We start from the raw sequence: 22,517 nt of genomic DNA, 5'->3' as shown, positions 1-22,517 counted from the left end.
GACTTGTAGATTAGTCATGTCACTGGCCCGAAACGGTCATAAACTTTCAGACTAACTCGTCTGAACTATGTACGCCAGGCACAAAGCTGGCGAACTAGTTGGCAATTGATTTAGGGCATCACCGTCTTGGCGGTGTTTGTGGCGCTCCTGAAGACGTTGAATAAGTTGCCGATGACGTAAAATTGCGAACGGGGTACGGTTTGTGAGGTGTGAACGGTGATGTGTGTATGTGGAATGACGTGGACACCCCAGCTGAGGAGGGAATAAATAAATAGGATATTTGTTGCGATAGGGTCATCCAAGTCTGTTCGGCACCATTGCGCGTTTCTTGGTAAGTTGACTGCGTTCCAAATGGTGTACATGCGGCCGTATTAATCTGGGTAATCTATCTATCGATATCCGCAATTTCTGCACTAGCTCCCCTCTAAGAGAGTCTTCGTTTTGCTTTGCGACCAGGTACAACCAGGGGCTGGTTCTTTACGGTCGCAAGACGTTCGATTGCGCCTATTCTAAATGTGGACGGAGCACGTAGGGTAGGTTTCGAAGAATCAGAAATAGAACCAGAAGATTGATGACCTGGCCGATTTGCCGGTGAAGCCAACCGCATGGGCGTATCGACAGATCTGTGGGAAGTGACAAGCCGATCATCTTCAACACAGGTAGAAGACGACTCTCCAGACGATGGTGGTGTCGGGAAAAACAGCTTGATGGGCTGTTTCTGAGGATTGATGGGTTTTCCCGCCTTGAGGAGACCATGCTCGGGCTCATCAAGGTTAAATAACGCAGGAGTATCGTTTTCGTCAGTTGCGATGTGCCGCCAGTCCACCTCAGGTTCTTGGTTTGTGATATTGGCCAACGGCGGGTCAATTGTTAGTTTCTTGTCCAATGCCCACTGCACATCGAGCTTCATTGACTGCGCTCGAATGCTCTCGAGGCCTGCACGGAGATGTTGTATAAGATCGGGGAGTGGCATGCGGTAACTCAGGAGAGAAGGCGACATAACATATGTCCAATCTTTGTCCATGTAAGAAGAAAGGCAAATGAATATTGCTCTCATGACGTACCTTGAAGGATTAGATGCCTGGTGGGCGCAGGATTCGATATCAAGCCCAGATTAGACGGGGTGATCGACGATGCTAAGCTGGCAAGCTTTAACTCGCGATTCGAACGATCAAGTTTTTTCTTCGGCTTCCTAACGACACTCGAGGATTCTTCAGGCCCACACTTCTTGCCCAGATGTCTGTCTTTGACATTCTCTTTCGGCTCAGCATCAGCACCTCGAGTAACAATGAGCTCAAAAGCGGACCTGATGCGCATCGCGATCCTGTTGCGCACCACTGCCCTTTTGTTCGTCTTCTTTTTCGAAATCATGAAGACCATGCTCATATCTAGTTTCTTGGAACCGTCCTTCCGTTCCCCCCGCGGTACCATGGCAGAGCGCTCAATCTGAGGTAAGCGCCTCTCAAATTCTGGGCGCAGAAGCGCACCCTTGGGTACAGCGCGCAGCATGAATGCAGGGCAGGAGAAATGCGGAAACGCGTGGGCTTTCCACCGAGTGGCAGGGTGCGTTGGGTCAACAGTGCGGGCACGGTTGTATGGCACGCTACCAGGGAAAAGTAATGGAAGAGGGGAGCCGGGTGTTACATTGCAACGCTTTAAAGAAGAATAATGAGAGAATGTGACATGAAAGAGAGAGGACGCACGTTAATTGAACGAAGACCTGGAGCCCTGGGTAGTCTAGAGAGGTCAAGACATTTAGGCATGTAGCTCGCTATGTCTTTGCGATTCTTTGGTGGACGATTAGTGCGGTTCAATTTGCCGATTTGTACGTAGGTCACGTGGCATACTCAATGACCCCCTCGCTGCCTACTACTTACGTCTAGTCCGACCATGATCGCAAACTCCACATCATTAGTACGGATGCCCGTGAAAATTCTGCATGATGTGGTGTCTTTTGTACGCAAAAATAACGATGACGGCGTACTGGAGAATGACGACGGCGAGAAGTGTATCGTGACACAAATAGATTCACGTTATCCTCTATTCTAATTCCAGTCGAATGACTGCGAAGTGTATAATCAAGCGAGAGGGAGCTCAAGGTATTGTCAAATAGTTATCACAGCGTGCTTATTCAGTCAACTTACAATGCGCCATCCCATAGACCAGGTGGACGCCCTATTCGTTTGTCCATTGATATTCGGAAAAAATACAACTTAGGGTGAGTCGAGTATGATATGGAGCACCGAGATTTGAAACTGACTATGGTAGTGCAACCACCAACGTGGTTCACGCCTATCCTGTATGTCGGGAAGTCCAAGCACCGCGACGTGGCTTATGCGAGACCAAGCACGATTACTCAGTTCAGCGTATTACGATCCCTATGTCAATGATGCATGGATAATCAGTATTGGCAAATGTGCCTCGTAATTGGGCCAACCCTGGTGAGAATAGGCCACCTCATCATGACCCCTATGGCAGCAATCGCTCCAATGTTGTCTTAACTCATGTGCGTCACTCGATGGTGTAAATTACTTGCTGCACGAGGTGGACAATTGCCAATGACTGCATACCACGATGGCCGGCGTCAGCGGTCTATGATACTGAGCTTCTGAACTACGACTGTCCGTGGTGTCAAAAGAGGTGCAAGGTGGCATCTTATCGAAATTACTGGATATTCTGGTGTCCTTCATGTCACGATAGCTGTAGTTCGTGGTGTCAGGATACAAGCGATTGGACGACCTCGACCCCGAGAGTTGTCTAGATACGACACTTGCAAAATTCAATCCGATTCTGATCATCAACACATTTTACTTGTCCTCAGATTGTAATTAGCTCATGTGCAAGGGTGGTTGGGGTACAACGATTCCCTAACCCCTGGGTGTACCATGCCAGCGACTTGCTGGCAATAATGATGATTGGCTGATTACGTTTACAAGTCTGCGGACCGTGCTTATATAAGTTATTTGCGGTTGAGCACTAAGTGACGGTTTCCAGCAACGTCCCAAACTTTCTTTACGATGGATAGCTCGACCTCCGTAGCACTTGAGCCTGTGCTATCATTCCTGGCATTCTCCTTGTCAAAACTAGAGTCTGGTTTCTACAGAATTCCAGGCTCAGCAGTCGTTGCACGATATGTCAAATCTTCTCACCAGAACGATCCCGGACGAACAATTCTCGAGCTTATTCTCGTCATTTTCGCTATAAGGACTCTACTACAGTCCAGGACTCGCACTGATAGGTCAGGAAAGCATTTTATCAAGTTTTCTGAAAAGGTTGTCGGGTTTTATCAAACTGCGTTTCTTCGTCCCTGACTGATGTCCTTCTAGGAAATAGACGAATTAGTGGACGAATGGGTGCCCGAACCTCTTGCACAACCTCTTACCGAGTGGGAGCAGAGAGATCTCAGCTCAGTTCCTGTCATTTCTGGCCCTAATGGTCCCAAACCAAAACTCCTCGCAACTGGTAAAATTGTAACCAACCTCGCTAGCTTCAACTTTGCTGGACTAGCGGGTAACGAGAAGGTCAAGGAGAGGGCCCTCGAAACGCTCCAGAAATATGGTCTTGGGAGTTGTGGACCCCCTGGATTTTACGGAACCATCGGTGAATGCGGCTGGTAGCAACGTTCCGCGGTAGGCTGACGTGCAATATGTATTAGATGTCCATCTCGACCTTGAACATGATATTGCTGAGTTCCTGGGCACGGAGGCTTCTATCCTCTACTCTCAAGGCTTTTCAACTATTTCGTCTGTCATTCCCGCCTTTTGCAAGCGTGGGGATATCATCGTCGCCGACCGTTCCGTGAACTTTGCCATTCAAAAAGGCATCCTAATATCCCGTTCAACCGTTCGTTGGTTCGACCATAACGACCTCAAGAGTCTCGAGGATACCCTCATCAGCGTGGAGAAGGAGAGAAAAAAACGCAAAGGTCCTCTCACGCGTAGATTTATCATAACCGAAGGTATCTTTGAGCGCGACGGCGAAATGGTGGATCTTCCTAAACTGGTTGGTTCCTTCATTCCAATCTATTTAGTGTCGTGTTCACTCAAGTTTGTTCTGCAGGTTGAACTCAAGCTGAAGTACAAGTACCGCCTCATCCTAGATGAAAGCATCTCTTTCGGAACCATGGGCCGAACTGGCCGTGGTCTGACAGAACTGTACAATGTTCCAGTGGGTTGGCTCCTCATTCCAGTGAGGATATAGCTCACGTGAAAATTTCCAGGCGGAGCAGATTGACATGCTCGTAGGCTCTGTTGCTAACGGTCTTTGTTCTGCAGGTGGCTTTTGTGCTGGTTCTTCCATTGTAGTGGATCACCAAGTAAGTACAAATTGCTCGCATTCATGATCCTGTAGTCATGCATTAAGCAGCGGATCAACGGCACGTCTTTCGTATTCTCGGCTTCCATGCCTGCTCTCCTGGCAACCTCTGGGTCGGAGGCAATAATTTTCCTCCGGAACAACCCCTCGGTACTTCTCAATTTGCAAGACAATATCCGCGCCATTCGCGCAGTGTTGGAGAAAACCGAAGGTATTACGCTACTCGGTCATCGTGCCAGCCCTATCATACATTTCTGTCTGCGAACCCAACAACAATCGCTTGCTGTCACCCAGCTCACCTATGACTATGAGGCTGAAGAACGCATCCTGCAGGACATTGTCGATGATTCGATAGCAAACGGCGTGCTGCTAACGCGGGCGAAGCACTTGCGTGGACAAGAGATGGTCGAGTCCAGGCCCACTATACGTATTGCTGCCACTGCGGCGCTGTCGAGGAAAGAGGTGGAGAAGGCGGCGGGCGTTGTCAAAGCCAGTGTCACTCGTATTTTGAGCAAGAGGAGATAAATTAGCCTCGACGGTCCTTCATGCATATATACCAATCTACGGATTTTATTGTTATTTCAAACTGTTTGTCGTTGATCCGTACTATACACATTTAATTGCCTGATACATATTATTATCCGACACAGTTATATAGAAATACACGACTTGAATTGATGACATAGATAATGCGGATATGTATAGCTTTGTTATCAGCCGATGTTGATTGAACTGTTCTCCACAAGCTTGACAGCTTCTTCCAAAGCATCATCTAGCTCCGTCAGCCATGCCCAATCCCAATTTTTGGTGACTGTATTGCCGAGCCTGTGCAGAGGGACGTTCGTTTGCAACGCGCATAGTTGGCCATTGAACCTTGAGCGTAGAGCCACATCTGATGAGAATGGCCGTCTCAACTTGTCGTATATGGCAAGGGCCCTAGGTACCGTATCTAAGGTCGTGGCTTTGTGTCCAAGAACAGTTGCGAGGAGGTAAGCATCCTATCAAATCAAATCAGCACGGTGTGAAATGGAAGCACGAATGTGCGCCACTAACCTCGATGCTCTGACCAGCACCAGCGCCCTGGAACGGCAGCATGGCATGAGCAGCATCTCCCAAGAGTGCAACTCGCCCGAAGTTTGTGGATGGTAATGTTTTTACGGTGTGTACAGCCCAAAGCGTGCCTCTTTCTACACACTGCGGAAATTGTCAGTGAGAGTGACCAGTGAAACAGATAGGAACGACAGACCTTGAGAAGCTGCTTCGCGTCTTCTTCGAAGTCTTTGAAAGGCTCAACAAACTGTTCAGCCGTGAGTTCTCCGACCCAGTCGCTGTCAGCCTTCCCTTGGAAAGACCGACGAGGCACTCGTGGATCGGCTTCATAGGCCGTGTTAACGAGATCGGGTTGAAGCGTAAAACCTGCGATATTGATGTATTTCCCAAGAGAAATTGGGTATGCAAGGAAGAACTGAAATGCGTCAGCCTCAACACAATGTATACGATAGATAAAAATAAAAATGTCTCACAGCATCTTTTCCCAAGTACTAGAAATGAAGGCACCGCTAAGTCAATGCTATGCAATGTAACTAACAGATGATTTACCTGAGTAATCCCTCCCGCAAAGACGCGGTGGTTAGGACAACGCGCGCGCAACTTCTCTGCAGGAATCAATGTTCGGTATGCAGTGACGCCACTCCAGACTGGGTTAATGCACGAGAGCACAGACTGCTTTTCATAGGGGCCCACGACCTCAGCCAATTCACGCATCATGCAGGATCTGACTGCGGATTTGATCCCGTCAGCGCCAATTAATATATCGCATGTCGCGGTCGATCCATCCTGAAATATTAACTTGATTGGTGATTTTCTTGAACGGGGCTGGATATATGATTTTAGTCGCTTGGCGTTGTACGTTGTACAAGACGGCGAGAGATGTGAGAGAAGTACGCCATGAAAGTCAGCTCGATGAAAACGCATTTGATTGCCTGTGCTACCGATTGTGGTCAATGAGATGCATTTGAATGTACAGGAAAGTTGACCTTTTGTCACCAGGTCAAAAAGCTGAAAGCCAACGGTTTGATCACTTTTACGGTGCTTGATACATGGGACTAAATTTCGCTCAGTGAGTTTGAACATCTGTCATATACAAATTGTCACTGACCATATCCTTCTGTGAATTCGTAACCGCAGCGCTGAATTAGTTGTCGTTCTAAGTCATGCCCAAGTTTTCGTAAAACCTAGTTGATTGTTTGACACCAGTATCTTTTATTGTCCGAAATCTGTACCTTGAATGACCTGGGCCAGATACCCAACCCAGCCCCGACTTCGTAAAAGCTCTGAGCGGCTTCGTACACGTCGACGACAATATCCGGGTACCGGGACAAGGCAACGGCTAGTGTCAAACCACCTACCCCTCCTCCACTAGGGCAGTATTGCAATGAGCACGACTATGGCCACAAGCTGGAGACACCTCACCAGATAGCGATCCTGAATTTAGGTGTAGACATTGTATCTGGAGACGATGATTATTCGGAGGTGCTAGTGGTTCATTATATATGTCCGCCTGGGAGTGAGAATTTGAGTGCCGGAGTTGAGACAAACCGGCTCGCATTGTAACACGAAAAACGCGCGCCACATCATGTCAGGGAAGATCAATCTACTCTTTCTTGAGTATGTCCGATTGAATCGTGTCATTAGTCGCTGTCAGTGTGAAGGCTACATTTAAGCCGTTGAAATCGCATGAAAAGTATCAACGGTAACACAATGTTACCAAACTATCCCGAAAGTGATATCGACTAGTCCGTTGGAATGAAAGTCTGAACTTGAATCAAAGTTGAATGTTTGATTTACGGTATACCAGGTTAACAGGAGCTGCGAGGCACACGGAAAAGAAGCAAACCAAAATATCCTGATCTGGAAAATTGGAGATCGATGACGCCAAATCCAGCGGTTAAGTTGCACGTGACATTCGGACTTTTCATAGTAAACCATATGGCAGGTAATTGCATTCATTCGATCCTGCAGCTGACCTTGATTCGAAAAGGTTGAATCGGAACTGACGGGTACATCTACGGGAACCCAAATCGCACCGTCCATCATGACATTCACATACGTGATCGGTGGGACACTTGCAACCTGGTGTAGGAAAAGTAACTTCATATTTTTACGCAGAACACATGGAGGAGGATGAAACCACGCCAAAATCTCTCCCACCCTGGGTTGAGCTGGAATATGCGGCACGTAGTTGACTCATCAGCACAATTCGCTCAAGGACTGAAGGTTGTTTTAGCATATGATCATGTTGGCTGGCATTAACGGTCGAGTTGAGTTCACGCATCTATCACACAACTCCAGTTCATCGCTCGATGCCCGGCTTGCCTCCATAAATGAACCATCTGCATCATACCACGTCCATACTCAATCAGTAATGGAGCTGCTGGAGCAGAATAACATTTCAATTACAAGGGTATGTCTTCTTGACCCGAAAGCTCAAACAGTGCTCGCTCCGGAAGACGGCAAGATTTTTGATCATTTCTTGTTTGGGGTGAGATCTTTATCCACTGAAACCTCGGGCTCGCTGATCAACTTGACTTCTGTCCACAAGGGTATACTAGGTAAGCACATCAAGGCTCCTTATCATCAGATTATCCTGGACATCACACGCCAGGTGATGATCCCCCTCGTGATCGAACATCTGAGCTCCGCCAACTTGGATTTCCTTCGCGTCAGCTGGGTTCAATGCAGATGACAACAGATACCGCGCTCGCTGTAACGAAGCGGGTTATCGATGACAAAGGTGATTCTTGCACTTTTCCGCAGCGTAACCGTTTCAAGCCATTTATAGTACAACTAAACGCCATACCTTACGTGGTGGGTTGCAGGATATTTATGAGCATAATGGATGTTCATAGCCTATTCTAGGACTTTCCGACCATCACATTCAATGCTAAAGAAAGCGTTGAAATGCCTTTCCGTCAGTGAAACTCTTATCACGTTAGGTCAGGACTAATCGCATCTTTCGCCCGCGGCCATCGTGGAATTTCAACAGGGTATATTGTCAACGGCAAAGAACCCGTTTTACCCCCCGGAATGCGGGAACTTCTGCACGAGGATCTTAACAAAAGTGTCATCTTCTAAAACCACTTACAATGTCACATAGCAATTGCCGTTATGGGGTTGACACGTGTTGGTCCTTACATCCCCCCTGGACAGTTTTGCGCCCTCAGACAGCATCGTCTCATGGCTGACTAAAACCCGTTGGATATGTGTCTTATCATACAAAATTGCTAAACCAGTAAAGGATATTCGGTGAGGAATGTCTACAAGATAGCTCATGCCTGTGTCAACGATTTGAGCTGTTGCCGCGCTCGAGGGAAGTATAAAATAGGACGCGGCTGGTCAATAAGCAAGTGATTATGATTATCGACATCCCGCACAGTGGGCAATGATAACTACACATTTCGAGATGCAATCTCCGAATGCGATCGAGATACACCTATCGCGGGTACTTCACTTTTTTTTTTATCGGTTATGGTCTATTCAAGATGGATCTCTATTCCGCGAGTCACTTTTTTTTGGCGTGAAAACGTGATTATTTGTTACAAATGGTAACGTATGTCCCGATAATCCCTGCGAAAAGTGACTCACGAAACAACCATCTGAATCACGAATAGACCATAACCGATAGTTTCTAGCACACTCTTATTCAACTTTACATAAAATGTCAATCTTGTTGCATTGAATGCCATTTCAATGAATATTGAAATATTGATGGATCTTCCTTCTGTCACGTGTCTGGCTACAATTGTAAGGTGTCGCACAAGTGTGAGGTAAAACATACATATGGCATAATTGTAATCTATGACCCTGTCGCCAATGCCCTCAACCTAAACGGGTCCGTTGGTCGAATGACCGCCTGCCAACATTCATTAGTCACTCTGTCAATATCACTGACAAGATAAGAATGTGGAATTGTGTGGAATGCCGGCGAGCTAGACTATGAAGGCCTATGACCGCCGGAGAACAATCCATCATAGTAACACAATGGAGAGATGCTCATAATAATTGTCACAAATATCGAACTAAAACTGCGGAAAGAAAGCAAATGGAAAGGAAGGCTCACCGATCGAAGGTACCATGAAGGTCAAAAGGACCCGACATAAGAGCCCTAACACCTTGGTGGCTAGCTATAAAGTGAAGCCGATGCCAGAACGTCCAGTTGAGCGTTGAGAGGCAGACGACGTCCTTGGGCCTTGGCACCTGCCGCAGATACCCGTCTCCTAGATACGGGTCTGTTGACTAGGGATAGAAGAACGCTAGAAGGGTGAGTGGCAACCCTACCGCCGTTCTTCTCGTTCGGTTTAGAAGATCCTTTATACAACCTAGTGGGAGTAAATGGTTGACAGGTTGAGGAGGACTACTAGTGGGGGGGGGGACATCTCCCAGGTTCGGTCAGCCTTTAGCATAAGCCGAACTCCAAGCCCACTCAGTCATGGGGCCCGTGCACAGCCGTTTCCCAACCGCGCCAAGCTCTTGGGTATTTTGAGTGTCCGTGCAGAGATCGAGAACAGCAGGGCTGTACATGTCGTCCTACTCGGCAGCGGCAATTGATAAGATGGTGGGAGTATTGATGAAAAAATGCCAGCCGCTTTCAGTTGGACAGCGAATGATGCTTGGATATTGATTGAATGCGGGTGTAATCAGGTGCGTTTTTAGCGCTACCAATTTCTGTTTTTCTCAGAATTCAACGTGATCGTGAGCGACTGTGTCTCATGACGATGTGGTAAATGTATGGTGAGTTTCGGTTCCAAGATTCAAACAAAATATACCTGATTTATGGTGATTGCATCATTATCTGCATCTATCTCGCCATGATCTGTTGCCCACGCTTTATCATCCCTCGCTTCCTGCATTACTCCCTCCTGCTCAATCCGAGTCCGTTTTGATTCGATCCCCATCTTCAGACTTGCGCCAATTGGTGACATGGTGTAAAACGGGAACGATTCCCAGAGAGCGATCTCTGTGTGGGCAAGGTTTTACCGCAGGCAAGGCAGGGCTGCTCCACCTTGATCGAGGTGAAAGAGTGATGCGACAATGAAAGGGAACGATCCAGAGTTTATGACTCAAAAGTCAGTCCCAGGCCAGATCAAAGCTGATGATATTAATATTTTATACAGATGTCATATGATTCATGAAAGACAAAACAAAACATCGTTTACTGCGCTCTCGACTCTACTGACCAGCTTCTCGTCGGTGAAAAGTGGTAGCAATGGCAGCCTCATCCTTATCTATGAGGCGGGAAGGTCAGTCAGTCTACAGATATCATAGAAGGGCAGAAACATACGCCATACTCCCGAATAGATCAAAAGACGTACCGAGGAATCACAGAACACAAACTTAACTTTGTGTCTGAGTGGGCCACCATAGCTCATGGCGCGAAATGGATGCCATTCCGGCGTGGAGAGAGATGTGTCGAAGGAGCGACCGCATGGTGACGTTGCGATTACACGGTCCGGTACATTAAGAAGATCTGGATTTGATTGAACGTGAGCAGAAGTTAAGTGCACAAATGAACATTTATATTTTACTCTTTGCCACCTGCTTGACTGCTTTAGATCGTGTGCTTCCATAAAGGCATCCTGGATACCTAGGGCACTGAGTTTACCGTCGAATGTACCTGCATGAAGAATTCCACTCACCTCGTCCATAACTTGGTTATCACCTCTAAATCACCTGCGTCGTCGACAATGGCAAACGGTGTGCGATCTATGATTCGTTGACTACTTTTACTGTTTGACATGGGGCCCTAGCTATCAGAGCATCAAGGCCGATGACGAGCCAGGATGGATGTCAAATACTACTCGAATACTGCCGGCACGACATCCAAGGGCGGACGTAGTTCTTGGCTGACTCGTATGTGCCTCCGCAAGTCATATTCAACAGTAGACTGGGACTAAACCCTACTTCTGTATTGCAGGGAACTCGAAGCTGACCTCGTTCTTCGCTTAAGGGAGATTGGAAATAAATATACGGTGAGAAACAAGCAAGCGTGAAAACAGTAACCAATTGATAACTCATATTCAGTAGTTCCCGCTTATCATCTTGTTCATATCTCTCGTTCATCATCTACTCCTCAGTGTACATCACCCTTTCATCCTCCATCTCAAAACATCCGTACCAACAGCCACTGTCAAGGAACCCACCTCAATATGGCTTCTCGCAATCAGCTCGGTCGCGCTCCTTGAATATACGCCAAGCGAAAAATGAGAGGGCCGTGGAGATCGAGCCTATTGTTAGATTTAAAAATGGTGTTATTAGGTGGGTTTTCGCTTTGGGTGGTTTCTGGTTGAGGGGCAGGAGTTTCGGTTGTTTCTGCATGCGTTCGTTTTGAGTTGGGGCTTGTAGGGCAGGCTGTATTTCTCCTTCCCAGATACAGCCAATGTCGAGCTTGCTGCCTACTCGGACGCGAGCTGTCAACGAGCTCGCACTAACGACCAGAATCTGTCCATATGCTGTTAGCTCCCATTTCTCCTGCTAGTTTACACAAAATCGTGTCGTTGCGAGCATAGTTTATCACATGTACTCAAGCACTATATACTTAATGGATTAATTCAATACGGTCATTCAGGCTACAGTACTATCCGCCGTGAATATCATAGTCACTATCGCCAGAATCCTCGAATGAACTGTGCGGCACTTGCTCATTCCAGTGAAACGACCCGAGGTTCGCCTCGAACCACTCCCTATCCTTTTTGAATAACGCTGGTCCACCTTCAACTGATATCAATGTGATGGGCGCCACAATTGGAAATGTCCAATCAAGAGTTTCTTGATCTTCTATCCAGAAAGTGGATCTGCGTGCTAACTTCCTCCGCATTCGCACCATAGTCCTGAGCAATCTTGGAGAAAATTTCGTGCAATTGACAAGGTATAACTCTTTCACCCCCTTGCATGCGAAGGATTGGTCGTGTGGTCCTCCGTCCATCATGTCTCGCAGGAAATCATCATGGAAGCATGCACAATTGACGAGCGAGAGCGTGTGCCCGCGCCAATGTGCCAGAGGAGCCATCAAATCCTGGTTGGCCGAGAGATCATGGAAGGCGACGCCACCAGAGATTAGGGAGTGGTGGCAAGTAGTAATAGAGCAACGAGAAATGCGAGTTGCATCTGGGGCACTGTCAACATAACCGATAATTTCTGAGAGCACCTCGCCTGATAGGTCCTCCAAATTCATAGACATTATGTCTATACTAATATCATTCACTGTGGTCCAAGGACGCAGGCGAGAGAAGTGTAAGTCCTTGAGCTCCAAGTATGCGAGGGAAGGGGATTCCTCTACTGCCTTCAACAGCTTGTATAAATCAATGCCCTTGGCTGAAAACTGGCGATAGCGGGAAACTGAAAGTGAGTTTAAGTTGTGTAGGCGCCTGAGCCAGTTGTTACGGTCTACACAGACGTCGACAAAATTTCGGGCATCTAGATAGAGGTGGCGAAGGCCGGGTGCATCAAAACTCCAGTGCACAAGCTTCCGAGGCGGGGATCCACCATCGTCAACTTTACATTTGAGTTTCAATGTGTGCAGGTGAGGAGCCGTTTCCCGATGAAAGTCGTGAAGTATGGACGGCAATGATGAGCTGTACATCACGTTGAAGCGGATGCTTCTACATCGCTCAATATGCCTAACGAGTTCACGAGTCGCCTTGAACACTTTTGACTTCTCTCTCATATCAACTCCTTCAAATTCGTCGCGATTTCTGGTGATGATAACATCTAGATGAAGATTTCTCGACCACTCGAAATAACGTCGAACATCTTGGCTTTGTGTATATTGAGAGTCAACTCTGATGATCACACGAGTCCAAAATTCTGGAACACGCGATAACACCGAACACCACATCGAACACACTGCAGCCGGAGCGTAGGGGAACAATGATGACAGAGGATCGTCTAGTCTCCATGTCTCACCAGTTTGAGTGAGACGACGAGACGACTGATAAAGATGCATGAATATTGCCAGCAAAAGCTCGATGGGCAGGGCGCCTATAAAATTCCGTGGTGCGGCCGTGGCTTGTGTAGAGTGGTAAATGGCGAACAGTGACTCATCGGGACGACAATCTTCATCACTGGAATAGATTGAATTCGACGGATCAAGGAGCACCTGTCATACATCGTGGTTGGGTCAACATTAACAGTTCCACAGGTGGCTGGGCGATATTAACTACAAGCTCACCTGGTTGGTCATGGCAAGAAATCGTAACCTTAATCAGATCAGAGTAGTAGCATGTTTGTTCCCGCATTTCAGAGGCTTTGGAATTGTTCACAAATTACGTAATGAAAAAATAAGAGCTCGTCACCTTCACCTTACCTTCAGCAATGGCATTAACATCAGACAACTATCCAACCCAATTCGACTGTCAGCACCGGTTCTTGGTCGGACGGTACGTTATGCTGTGTCTATCATTTAATACCTACTAGGCCTCGTTCCCTGGAACATGATATTCTCGAATTGCATGGCGTTACTGCCAAAACGCTGAAGCAACGGCTACTGGTGGCAGAAGAGTTTCGAGTGAAAGCTCTTTTCACACAGTTTTTACAGACAATACGCTGTTAAACCAAGTCTTACTGGGTAAATCTTCCTTCCAGAATGCAACTGACTTTGTGCAAGGCCGATGCTACCGCATATCAATAAGATAAACCTGCTACCTCGCTGCTTATACCCACGATCCCAGCTACAATGGTTATGAGTTTTATGTGACCCAAGACACACAACCCTTGTAGCTGGGATCGACGACATCTTTTCCACGTCATCAGTGCTAGTGATGGCCCGTTCTCGAACGAAATATTTCATTTGGTCCTCACGGCACATTCATCTACATTCATTCACATTCTTGACTTTGAAATGGATAACTGCGTGTCTCTCCGTCCTCCCTTTCATTGTGGCCGCTACCATCTTAGGAACTTGGGTTCTAGATAGGTCACTTCTCCACGAGGACCTTGAAGATATCCGATACCTTGAACCTGTACAGGCTCATGTTTTGCCGTGGTCATTTGCGTTTCCTACCTCAGCGCCCAGCGTCCCTCGGTCCTACCAGGTGCTACGCTTTATCGTAAAATCAAACTTCTTCCATTCTACAAGCCTGTGCTTCTTTCAATAGGCTTGCAATATCATTTATTGCACCTGAATCACTTACTACTTCTGAGTTTCGAGAATGACCTGCACGGACCTATATAATGGTAAGAAAATGTGAACATTAGCAAGTAGGGCAATTATCATAGGGCAAATTCGCTCGAAATTTTGCCATCACATTTTGTTGCTAGTACAACTGACAGAATTTATTTAGAGAACATGATTTCCTTGCGTGCAGCAACAGGTTGAGGAAGAACACTTTCTGTTATCAGTTCGAGGTTATGATAATCCTTTTCACTAGGAGTCTAGGAATAGGCCCGAAATCAGTGCACTTAGTACATACTGATGCAGCTAATGTTTACTGACCTGATACGAATTGCAAGTGCCCAATGATCAATATTCAATGATCACTTTATGTTGATGTTGGCCTTTCGCTTGAAGGCTTCGCTGTGTTTGGGAAATATCATTGCCTTTTTGAATCATTAACAGGCAAATCTTCTTGTGACAGTTACGTAATGTCACAAACTCTTCGTCAGAGGTTTCACATCTGACAAGCCCCCTCCCATGGGCAGCGACTGTCTGTAAACCAATGAACGCCTATCCGACTCAGTTTGATAGTCAGCTTGGAGCGTTAGACGGGTGAGTTTCAGTCTAGTGACGAGGCATGTTGATCTATGTTAAATGCCTCCTAGAACCCACGATTCCCAGGAATACGCCTCTGAGTTGCATGACAGTGCTGACATGCTGAAGGAACAACTACGGGAGGCTAAATTCTGCGCTGATGAGGAGCGTAGAATGAAAAGTCTCGATGGGTTAATGAACACGCTCTTACTCTGCGTTAGTCTTTCGAACTTTCCTTCCAGGATGCCGGAACTAAACTCGGTATTCACTGGCAGGCGGGTGCTACTGCATTCATCAATAAATTTGCAACCATGCAGCCCGGCTTCTGCCTATACCACAGACACACAACCGTGGTGGCTGGGGTCAATGACGTCTTCCGCACCATCAGCAACGGCACGTTCACAAGTGAAACAATCCTGTCGGTCTTCGCAGCGCCTTCGTTCACGTTTTTGGTTCTACAAGGAGTGATGGACGCGTGTCTCTTCGTCCCCCCTTTCATTGTGGCTATCACTATATTTGGGAAGTGGGTTCTAGGCCATTTCGCCACGAGTGCGAGCGAGGACATCAATGTGAAAATGAGACGGCGACCAATGCACGACTGGCCTCCACATGTACGGGCCCGCGTCTTGTTATGGTCAAATGCGTTGCCCGTTTTGTTTGGTCTTTCTCAAGCCCTCTATACACTATGTTGGCTCCTTGGGCGGCAACCGCTCCTAGCAACTTGTGTCATTACGGTACTCGCTTTGTGGTGTTCGATCATCTTGTTCGTGTTGAAAAAGAGTTTCACGCCCTAATTTTAATTGTATGATAGCTTATTATTAATTTAATGGAGGCGGCGCGTAAGTCCCGTCTGGCAGTCAGAGTTCTCTTCAGAGGGGAGACTCCAAAATTTCACCAGGAACTCTTGCAAGTATCCGTTTAGCCGAATGCTAGTTACCGTATGTCAGTATTAGGGAGGGAGACTGACTTCAAGTATCTGAATGAAGGAAAAGCAAGACCAACCGAAGGTCAATATTGTCTCGAGTTCATGGGGGCACACCCATGAGCTCAGCTTAAAAAGAAGTTGGTTAGACTCGGGCGCTAAAGGTTACCGTTGAGCAACTGTTGAAATACTTTGAATAGTGTTTTGTGACTTGTTGCAATGTAATTTCCAGTACAGGTTGAGTCGATCCGGCTTATCGTCATCGATGCGTGAATGCTGGTCTTCCCTGAGTAGATGAGTAACAAGAAGACGGATGTCCTTCTCCTGAATGTTCGATAGCATGTGTCACAAAAGGCTGTCTTGCATAGAAAATCCGACAAGTTATACGAATAACATGTCCAACATGAAGTCTACTAGTGACTCCAAAGGACTCACTCTGATACCAAAGAAGTCATACTTGAATTCTCGCCAGCACAACTGCATGTGAATGACACCATTGTCGGCGTGATTGCACGATGGCGCCCTTAAAACAAGGCATGGGCTGATAAGTGTCTCAGTTAGATGGACTAAGTGGGTATTTGCTGCGGCTTGGTCGCCCTATGCTGAGATTGCGGCCGTGCAAGCTTGTGTAACGAGTAACAGTTCGGCCTTGCTAGAGTGCCAGATAGCAAATAATTGAACTGAGGACTTGGATACACATACTTAACCTATGTCAGTCAGGTTGGTCACCTCTAAAAAGTGCATACCGAACATACCAGCTGATCAGAAGTTAGTAGAGCCTTCCCTCCCAGACTATTATTAGACACCTCAGCAATAGTCGTAGATACGTCCAACGCCAGGTCATAGATCGAGTAAGGAAAAATGGCTACACAACGCCAACGGGGAAGACAAGAAGAAAACAAACTGAGGCGGCCGATTTCTGGTCACAAGTAGGCTCCGTGATGTGACTTTGCCAGCAGGGCAAGCTTAGTCAGAATGGCGCTTCTTCTCAGGTTTCCTGATTTGGACGAAGTTAGCAGGTCGAGCGGCACTCCCTAAGTGCTCTCCCTTACAGCTTACCTTTGCTCTCAGATTGCTACTAGATTCTTTCACAACACACTGACGGCGCTCAGCGCCTCTGCTCTCGCGGGCTACCGCTATACCTTACTTCCATTAGCCACTAACCTCTTATCATGGCCTCAGATAAATCCACGCCGAGAAGGACAGTCGAGGACGACGAATCACGTCCATACATAATAGTCAGCGATATCGGAAAGGGAAGCTTTGCAACTGTCTATAAAGGATACCATGAGGTGCGTACCAGCTCCTTTGTTGATCTAGCTTTTAGAAACGATGTGGTACTTGCAGGAAACTCACCACCAGGTCGCCATCAAATCCGTGCGACGAGATATACTTACTGCAAAATTGTTTGATAACCTGCAAAGCGAAATTGAGATTTTGAAGTCATTATCTCATCGACATATCACAAAGTTGATTGACATTGTTGTGAGTGCCCCTTCTCTGTCTTTGCACATAACAATCCTGTACTATGCTGCGTCCCGAAAGCAGCAGAGCTACCTGTAATCCTCTTTGGTCGTTCTTATGTCTTCTCTCTTTCATCCAAGCCCATATCATGAATCACCCACTTGTTATCTTATACCGGTTCTCTAATCACCTTGTCTTTAGCGCGCAGAACGCAACATATACCTTATCATGGAGTACTGCGCCGGCGGTGACCTAACCAATTACATAAAGAAACGCGGTCGTGTAGAGGGTCTGGAGTACGCACCCTCACCAGGAGCTGCTCTTCAATATTACCCTCACCCGAGAACGGGCGGTCTAGATGAGATTGTCGTACGAAGTTTCCTGCGTCAGCTCGGTGAGAGATGGTAGTTCTTTTACTTTACATTGATCTAATCTTTGTGAAGCACGCGCTTTGAAATTTCTTCGACAGCGAAATCTTATCCACAGGGATATCAAGCCTCAGGTGTGTTCATTGGAATAGAAACGAGGCGTCTGACTTCTTATTGTATACAGAATTTGCTCTTGAATCCCGCATCACCAGAGGAACTTGCAAAGGGCCACCCTTTAGGCGTTCCAATACTCAAGGTCGCCGATTTTGGGTTTGCACGGTCCCTCCCAAACGCTATGATGGCAGAGACCTTATGTGGTTCTCCGTACGTTCTCCTACTGCTGTAATGGCTCCACTTGACCACCATAATTTGCAGTCTTTATATGGCTCCCGAGATCTTGCGGTACGAGAAATACGATGCAAAAGCTGACTTGTGGAGTGTTGGTGCGGTGTTGTACGAGATGTGTGTTGGAAAACCACCCTTCCGGGCCCAAAATCACGTTGAACTCCTGAAGAAAATCGAACATTCCAAAGGTGTCAAATTCCCAGACGAGGATCCTGCCCGTATATCTTCACATCCTTCCACTCCGCCTACAATGAAGACAGAAGAGCCTACACTTGTTGCTGTTGACATCAAGGACTTGATCCGTACCTTGCTCAAGCGGCAGCCTGTCGAGCGCTCCAGCTTTGAGGAATTCTTTAAGAGCAGAGCGCTCGCAAAGTCCAAGTTTCCTCGTCCTGCGCCCGAAATGCAGTCGCAAAATACGATGCAAGTAGAAGATGAGGAAGTCGAAGAAATCCCCCCTGGACAGATTCCTGAACATCATAAAATCATTCCACCAGAGGTGCTTGATCCGAAGGCTATGATTCCACCCAGTAAGTTCCATTTCAGGAGAAGAGACACTGCAGTGGAAGAGGTATCTGCTATCCCTCTTCCGATAAGGTATGGGCTCTTGACATTATATTTGACATGATGATCTGAAAATGAAACACTCAGTCCATCACCTGAGAGAACGCAGACGAAGACTACCAACATCAATCGAACACACACTGCTTCGAGTCCACCTCATCCTGAAGAGGAAAAGGCAGGTCCGAAACTACTTGTGATTGAAGGATCCATCATTCCCGGAGAGTCAGAGGAAGATGGTCTCATCCGGAAGGAGTACGTCCTCATCGACCCACGTACAGTCGAATCCACTCGTATTGTTGATGGTGAGTCATGTTCCCCGTCATCGCTTTGTAAGCTGACCTATCCACTCAGGATTAAACAGTGCACGACGACCGGTGCGGGATCAGCGTGTTCCCTTATCACCTCCTGCCGGCGAAATACGCCCGCCAGATCACACAGCATCATCACCATCGGGTTCACCGCTATCCGCTCCAATACCGACATTCCCACCGCCTCCCCATCCTCTTGCCCCTCCACTGTCATCATCACCCACGCGCGCCGCCACAAACGCTTTGAGTCGTGCCCTCTCTCTCGCCTCTCGCAAACTCTTTGGTACATCGACACCCAAATCACCTACTTCTCCCGGCTCCAACCACTACCACAGCTCTTCATCACCTCGACGTCCACAACTTATTCTTCGGACTCCCTCTGAAAGAGAGACAGAAATAAACCCAATGGAAGACGAGCTTCTTGCGTATCTAGAAGAACTTGCGCAGAAGACAGATTTCCTCACGCAGTGGGCCGATGAGATGTATGAGTGTGTCAAGGCTGCACCTCAGAGTATGTATCCCCTGCTCTCCTGTATGCTAAACTAACCCTTTTGCAGAGCCACTACCTGATCCAGCGAAGTTTTCACGACGCGAAGGCGAGCCTGAGAAACTTGCGCAACGGCGGCAAAAGGCAGATCGAGCAGCCGAAGAGAATGCTGTGACAAGCGTTGCCGTCTACTTGCTCCTCATGTCTTTCTCGCAGAAAGGGATCGACAAGCTGAGGAACTTCCAAGAACACCTACGGATGCGTCACCCTGATGGTGACTTCGAAGTGAGTGAAGGGTTTAACGATGGTATGTTCTATCTCCGCCTTCAGAACGTAGGACAGTGCTTACGTGGTGGGTGAAGCTCTGTTGTGGTTCAAGGAGCACTTTATTAAATGCAATGACCGAGCTACACTGGTGAAGACGTGGCTCCCGGTGCAATATGATGGCCCTAAGATATACCTCGATCAGTTGGTCTATGATCGTGCCCTGGTTCTCGTACGCACTTACCTTTATATTCCGGACTGACGGTATTCATAGCCCATTTATAGAGTCGTACCGCAGCTCGTAGGGAACTCCTCGACCAAGCACCAGATGAGTGCGAGAAGTTATACGAGGAGTCGCTATGGTGTCTGTACACACTGCAAGATGACCTTCAGACTGAGAATCCTTTTATGGAAGAGGACCGTGTTACCATCGCAACTTGTGCGGCATTTGTTTGTTTGTGATATATACCAACTTGAAGCTAACAACACCTTAGGGATCACGCGAACAAAGCTTCGTCTTATTCGGTGTCGCGCACGCATGGGCATGAACCGCAGAGATCGGTTACGGGACGCACTTGCTGATCAGAATCTCGTGGATGCCCGGGATCCCCCACCATGGGACCCTCAGGCGGTACAGCAGGTGCAACAGCAGCAGCTCCAACAAGCTGCTGCGTCACAGCCATAGCGAGCATGTTGCAATGTAAACTGGTTATACTAGTGATACTTTGGTTAGTGTCCACTGTCGTCTAGATCCTCTCAGCCCATTACCGGGCATCTCTATACCCTACTCTTTTGTTATTTATGCATCATCCCCACGAACATCTTCTACACTGCTGTATTTTAAATGGTATTTTATGTATTACATGCCATTACCCGTACATTTATATGACCAGAATTTCTGTATTCCCTTGTTGATGTTTTATTGCCTGTCATACGTCTACTAATAGGACAATGCGTACGGATGCCCACTAAAGTATTTCGTGCTATCATCAATAATCCGAGAAGTTGATACGCAGTACATGGTGTAGAATGGAATTAGACTAGCCAAACCCACACAAGACATTAGTCGTGTGTGTGAATAATTCGTGTCCTAATAAGTTGCTACAAAATAATGACCTACAGAATATTTGAAATAGGAAGAGGCATGCTTGAACGAAAGGTTACATGAAAACGAGGGTTGAACGAGGGGGTGGGAAGGGTTGCTCGGCTGCAGTTTGATACAGTGAAAGGGGAATTGACGACGCCTTCGAAGAATGAGGAAGGTCACTATACAGCGAGATAATGCGCAATGACGAATGCTGTGCCAAGAAGAAGTTGGTTCAACATAAATATGTTTGGTAATGGTTTGAGAGCCAGCATGAGCCACCTCGATACGAATGGTGACGGCCTAAAGAAAAATTGCCTCGGAGACTTGCGACGAGATGATATGTCAAGGTAGAGCCCGTTGCGACCAATGAAGAGTTTACCCAGTATTGCGAGGAATGCGAAGAGACAGCTTGATAGGACGCTGGTCCGTACGAGCCCACGAGAGAACGTGTAGAGAGGCGTTTTAGGCGTTTGTGCCAATAGGCGGAGAAAAATATCGTTCATTGCCTTATCGTTCGTGATTTCAACCAGTTTCTGATAAAGTTCATGTGTTTTTGCATCCCCAAGCGCTGCGAAAGCGGGTGACCGCAAGTACGACATGCTCATTATCATAAATATTACAGCCTGATTTTGTGAAACAAAAGTATATGTGGTCAGGGTATTCAAACTTGTTCCAAAGACTTGGACTTACGGTGATCAGCATCCAGTCAAGCGAGACAGCAAGCCTGTCGAGAACAATCTCGGCGGGGTCATTTATAACTTGAAGTTCTTCGTTTGCCAGATTATCTTTGATCACGTCTTTAATCCGTTCCAAACATGCAACAAACTCTTCCTGCGTTACGGTGTCGCAAGAAGGGATTTCTTGGAATTCATTTTGAGACCTGAGTGGGTAAGGAGTTAGAAGAAAGCAAATTATGCCAGCAGTCGGAGATTGGGCTTTCCTGTCATCCTTTTCTCCAGGTGTTGATTTACGAGTCAGTGAGGGATTGTCTGTGTGCAAGGGTTGGTACGTTCTCTGCGACATGGCAATATTGGCTGGGAATGACTACGTCACGGTAGTTGTTCAAGTTACGCTAATATTTCCGCTAATGTAGTTTGAAACCCACCTATCTGCGGCCGTAGTGCTGGTTCAGATTTAGGAGTTTCGATGAATATATCGACAATTGGGTTGCAATCGGGTATTACTTCCCACGCCTGGATTTATCGCTTAGCCCAGTAATTTCAAATTCGAACCCGCCCCACACCGCCCATACTGCGACTGTCAAAGCTGCCAGCTGCCTCACAACCTAAGACCAGGGTACTAGTAATTCAGTAGGTGGCCAATCAACATCACATTAATGAGCCTCGTGTTGATGGCATTGAATCCTAATACAATGTAGCTGTGCAAATTGACTCGAACACGAGGTATGCATATCTGCTATTAGCTAAGGCTGAACTGACCCATTGAATAGTTTATGGCAATCGCAACACACACCTGGTGTCCTTCTGTGCTCTATATGCCGCATGCTCGATATTTTTTGTGCACTCTTGCAGGGTTCATCAGATGGTAAGGATGAAGAATGATAATCCCCTTGGCTTGGCAGACTACAACGTCTTGCAGGCTTGACCGGAACGCGGAACTTGGAGAAATATCGGGTGCTTCAGGCCCATG

General features: G+C 47.2%; 8 protein-coding genes across 8 annotated transcripts; 4 read left to right on the top strand and 4 right to left on the bottom strand.

Annotated features, from left to right (window-relative positions):
• Positions 1-424: 424 nt before the first annotated feature.
• On the bottom strand, positions 425-1,763 carry F5147DRAFT_775993 (uncharacterized protein; the record flags this gene model as incomplete). Its single annotated transcript, XM_041441800.1, has 3 exons — positions 425-1,014; positions 1,065-1,653; positions 1,704-1,763. 3 exons carry the CDS (start codon positions 1,761-1,763, stop codon positions 425-427), a joined length of 1,239 nt encoding a protein of 412 aa, XP_041290544.1.
• A 1,088-nt stretch (positions 1,764-2,851) lies between these two features.
• On the top strand, positions 2,852-4,950 carry F5147DRAFT_706022 (serine palmitoyltransferase). Its single transcript, XM_041437969.1, has 6 exons — positions 2,852-3,272; positions 3,327-3,600; positions 3,656-4,002; positions 4,060-4,167; positions 4,220-4,315; positions 4,366-4,950. The coding sequence occupies exons 1-6, from the start codon at positions 3,018-3,020 to the stop codon at positions 4,837-4,839; spliced, it is 1,554 nt and encodes a 517-aa protein (XP_041290543.1). The 5' UTR covers positions 2,852-3,017; the 3' UTR covers positions 4,840-4,950.
• On the bottom strand, positions 4,951-7,133 carry F5147DRAFT_706018 (salicylate hydroxylase). Its single transcript, XM_041437968.1, has 9 exons — positions 6,787-7,133; positions 6,597-6,732; positions 6,473-6,548; positions 6,351-6,419; positions 5,914-6,296; positions 5,838-5,855; positions 5,561-5,779; positions 5,368-5,508; positions 4,951-5,312 (listed from the first exon to the last, which is right to left on the bottom strand). Exons 1-9 carry the CDS (start codon positions 6,816-6,818, stop codon positions 5,028-5,030), a joined length of 1,359 nt encoding a protein of 452 aa, XP_041290542.1. The 5' UTR covers positions 6,819-7,133; the 3' UTR covers positions 4,951-5,027.
• Positions 7,134-7,280: 147 nt separating this feature from the next.
• F5147DRAFT_706013 (SAM-dependent RNA methyltransferase) lies at positions 7,281-8,644 on the top strand. The gene is made up of 8 exons (XM_041437967.1): positions 7,281-7,430; positions 7,483-7,547; positions 7,601-7,855; positions 7,916-7,925; positions 7,979-8,107; positions 8,156-8,181; positions 8,233-8,284; positions 8,360-8,644. Exons 1-8 carry the CDS (start codon positions 7,409-7,411, stop codon positions 8,446-8,448), a joined length of 648 nt encoding a protein of 215 aa, XP_041290541.1. The 5' UTR covers positions 7,281-7,408; the 3' UTR covers positions 8,449-8,644.
• Positions 8,645-11,902: 3,258 nt separating this feature from the next.
• Positions 11,903-13,578, bottom strand: F5147DRAFT_705995 (uncharacterized protein). Its single transcript, XM_041437966.1, has 2 exons — positions 13,541-13,578; positions 11,903-13,468 (listed from the first exon to the last, which is right to left on the bottom strand). The coding sequence occupies exons 1-2, from the start codon at positions 13,550-13,552 to the stop codon at positions 11,948-11,950; spliced, it is 1,533 nt and encodes a 510-aa protein (XP_041290540.1). The 5' UTR covers positions 13,553-13,578; the 3' UTR covers positions 11,903-11,947.
• A 1,311-nt stretch (positions 13,579-14,889) lies between these two features.
• F5147DRAFT_705992 (uncharacterized protein) lies at positions 14,890-16,182 on the top strand. Its single transcript, XM_041437965.1, has 3 exons — positions 14,890-15,076; positions 15,130-15,274; positions 15,334-16,182. Exons 1-3 carry the CDS (start codon positions 15,027-15,029, stop codon positions 15,850-15,852), a joined length of 714 nt encoding a protein of 237 aa, XP_041290539.1. The 5' UTR covers positions 14,890-15,026; the 3' UTR covers positions 15,853-16,182.
• A 970-nt stretch (positions 16,183-17,152) lies between these two features.
• F5147DRAFT_809147 (kinase-like protein) lies at positions 17,153-20,756 on the top strand (the record flags this gene model as incomplete). Its single annotated transcript, XM_041443407.1, has 12 exons — positions 17,153-17,272; positions 17,328-17,465; positions 17,646-17,838; positions 17,888-17,946; positions 17,997-18,136; positions 18,188-18,754; positions 18,809-19,023; positions 19,073-19,540; positions 19,587-19,823; positions 19,879-20,012; positions 20,066-20,219; positions 20,275-20,756. The coding sequence occupies 12 exons, from the start codon at positions 17,153-17,155 to the stop codon at positions 20,463-20,465; spliced, it is 2,616 nt and encodes an 871-aa protein (XP_041290538.1). The 3' UTR covers positions 20,466-20,756.
• Positions 20,757-21,046: 290 nt separating this feature from the next.
• Positions 21,047-21,890, bottom strand: F5147DRAFT_762325 (uncharacterized protein; the record flags this gene model as incomplete). Its single annotated transcript, XM_041440580.1, has 2 exons — positions 21,047-21,490; positions 21,558-21,890. The coding sequence occupies 2 exons, from the start codon at positions 21,888-21,890 to the stop codon at positions 21,047-21,049; spliced, it is 777 nt and encodes a 258-aa protein (XP_041290537.1).
• Between the last annotated feature and the right edge of the window lie 627 nt (positions 21,891-22,517).

This window comes from Suillus discolor, assembly GCF_016758755.1.
Source record: "Suillus discolor strain FC423 chromosome Unknown F5147scaffold_44, whole genome shotgun sequence".
NCBI classification, from domain to species: Eukaryota; Fungi; Basidiomycota; class Agaricomycetes; order Boletales; family Suillaceae; genus Suillus; species Suillus discolor.
The sequence above is the reverse complement of the archived record's forward strand: the minus strand, read 5'-3'. Positions and strand labels throughout refer to the sequence as shown.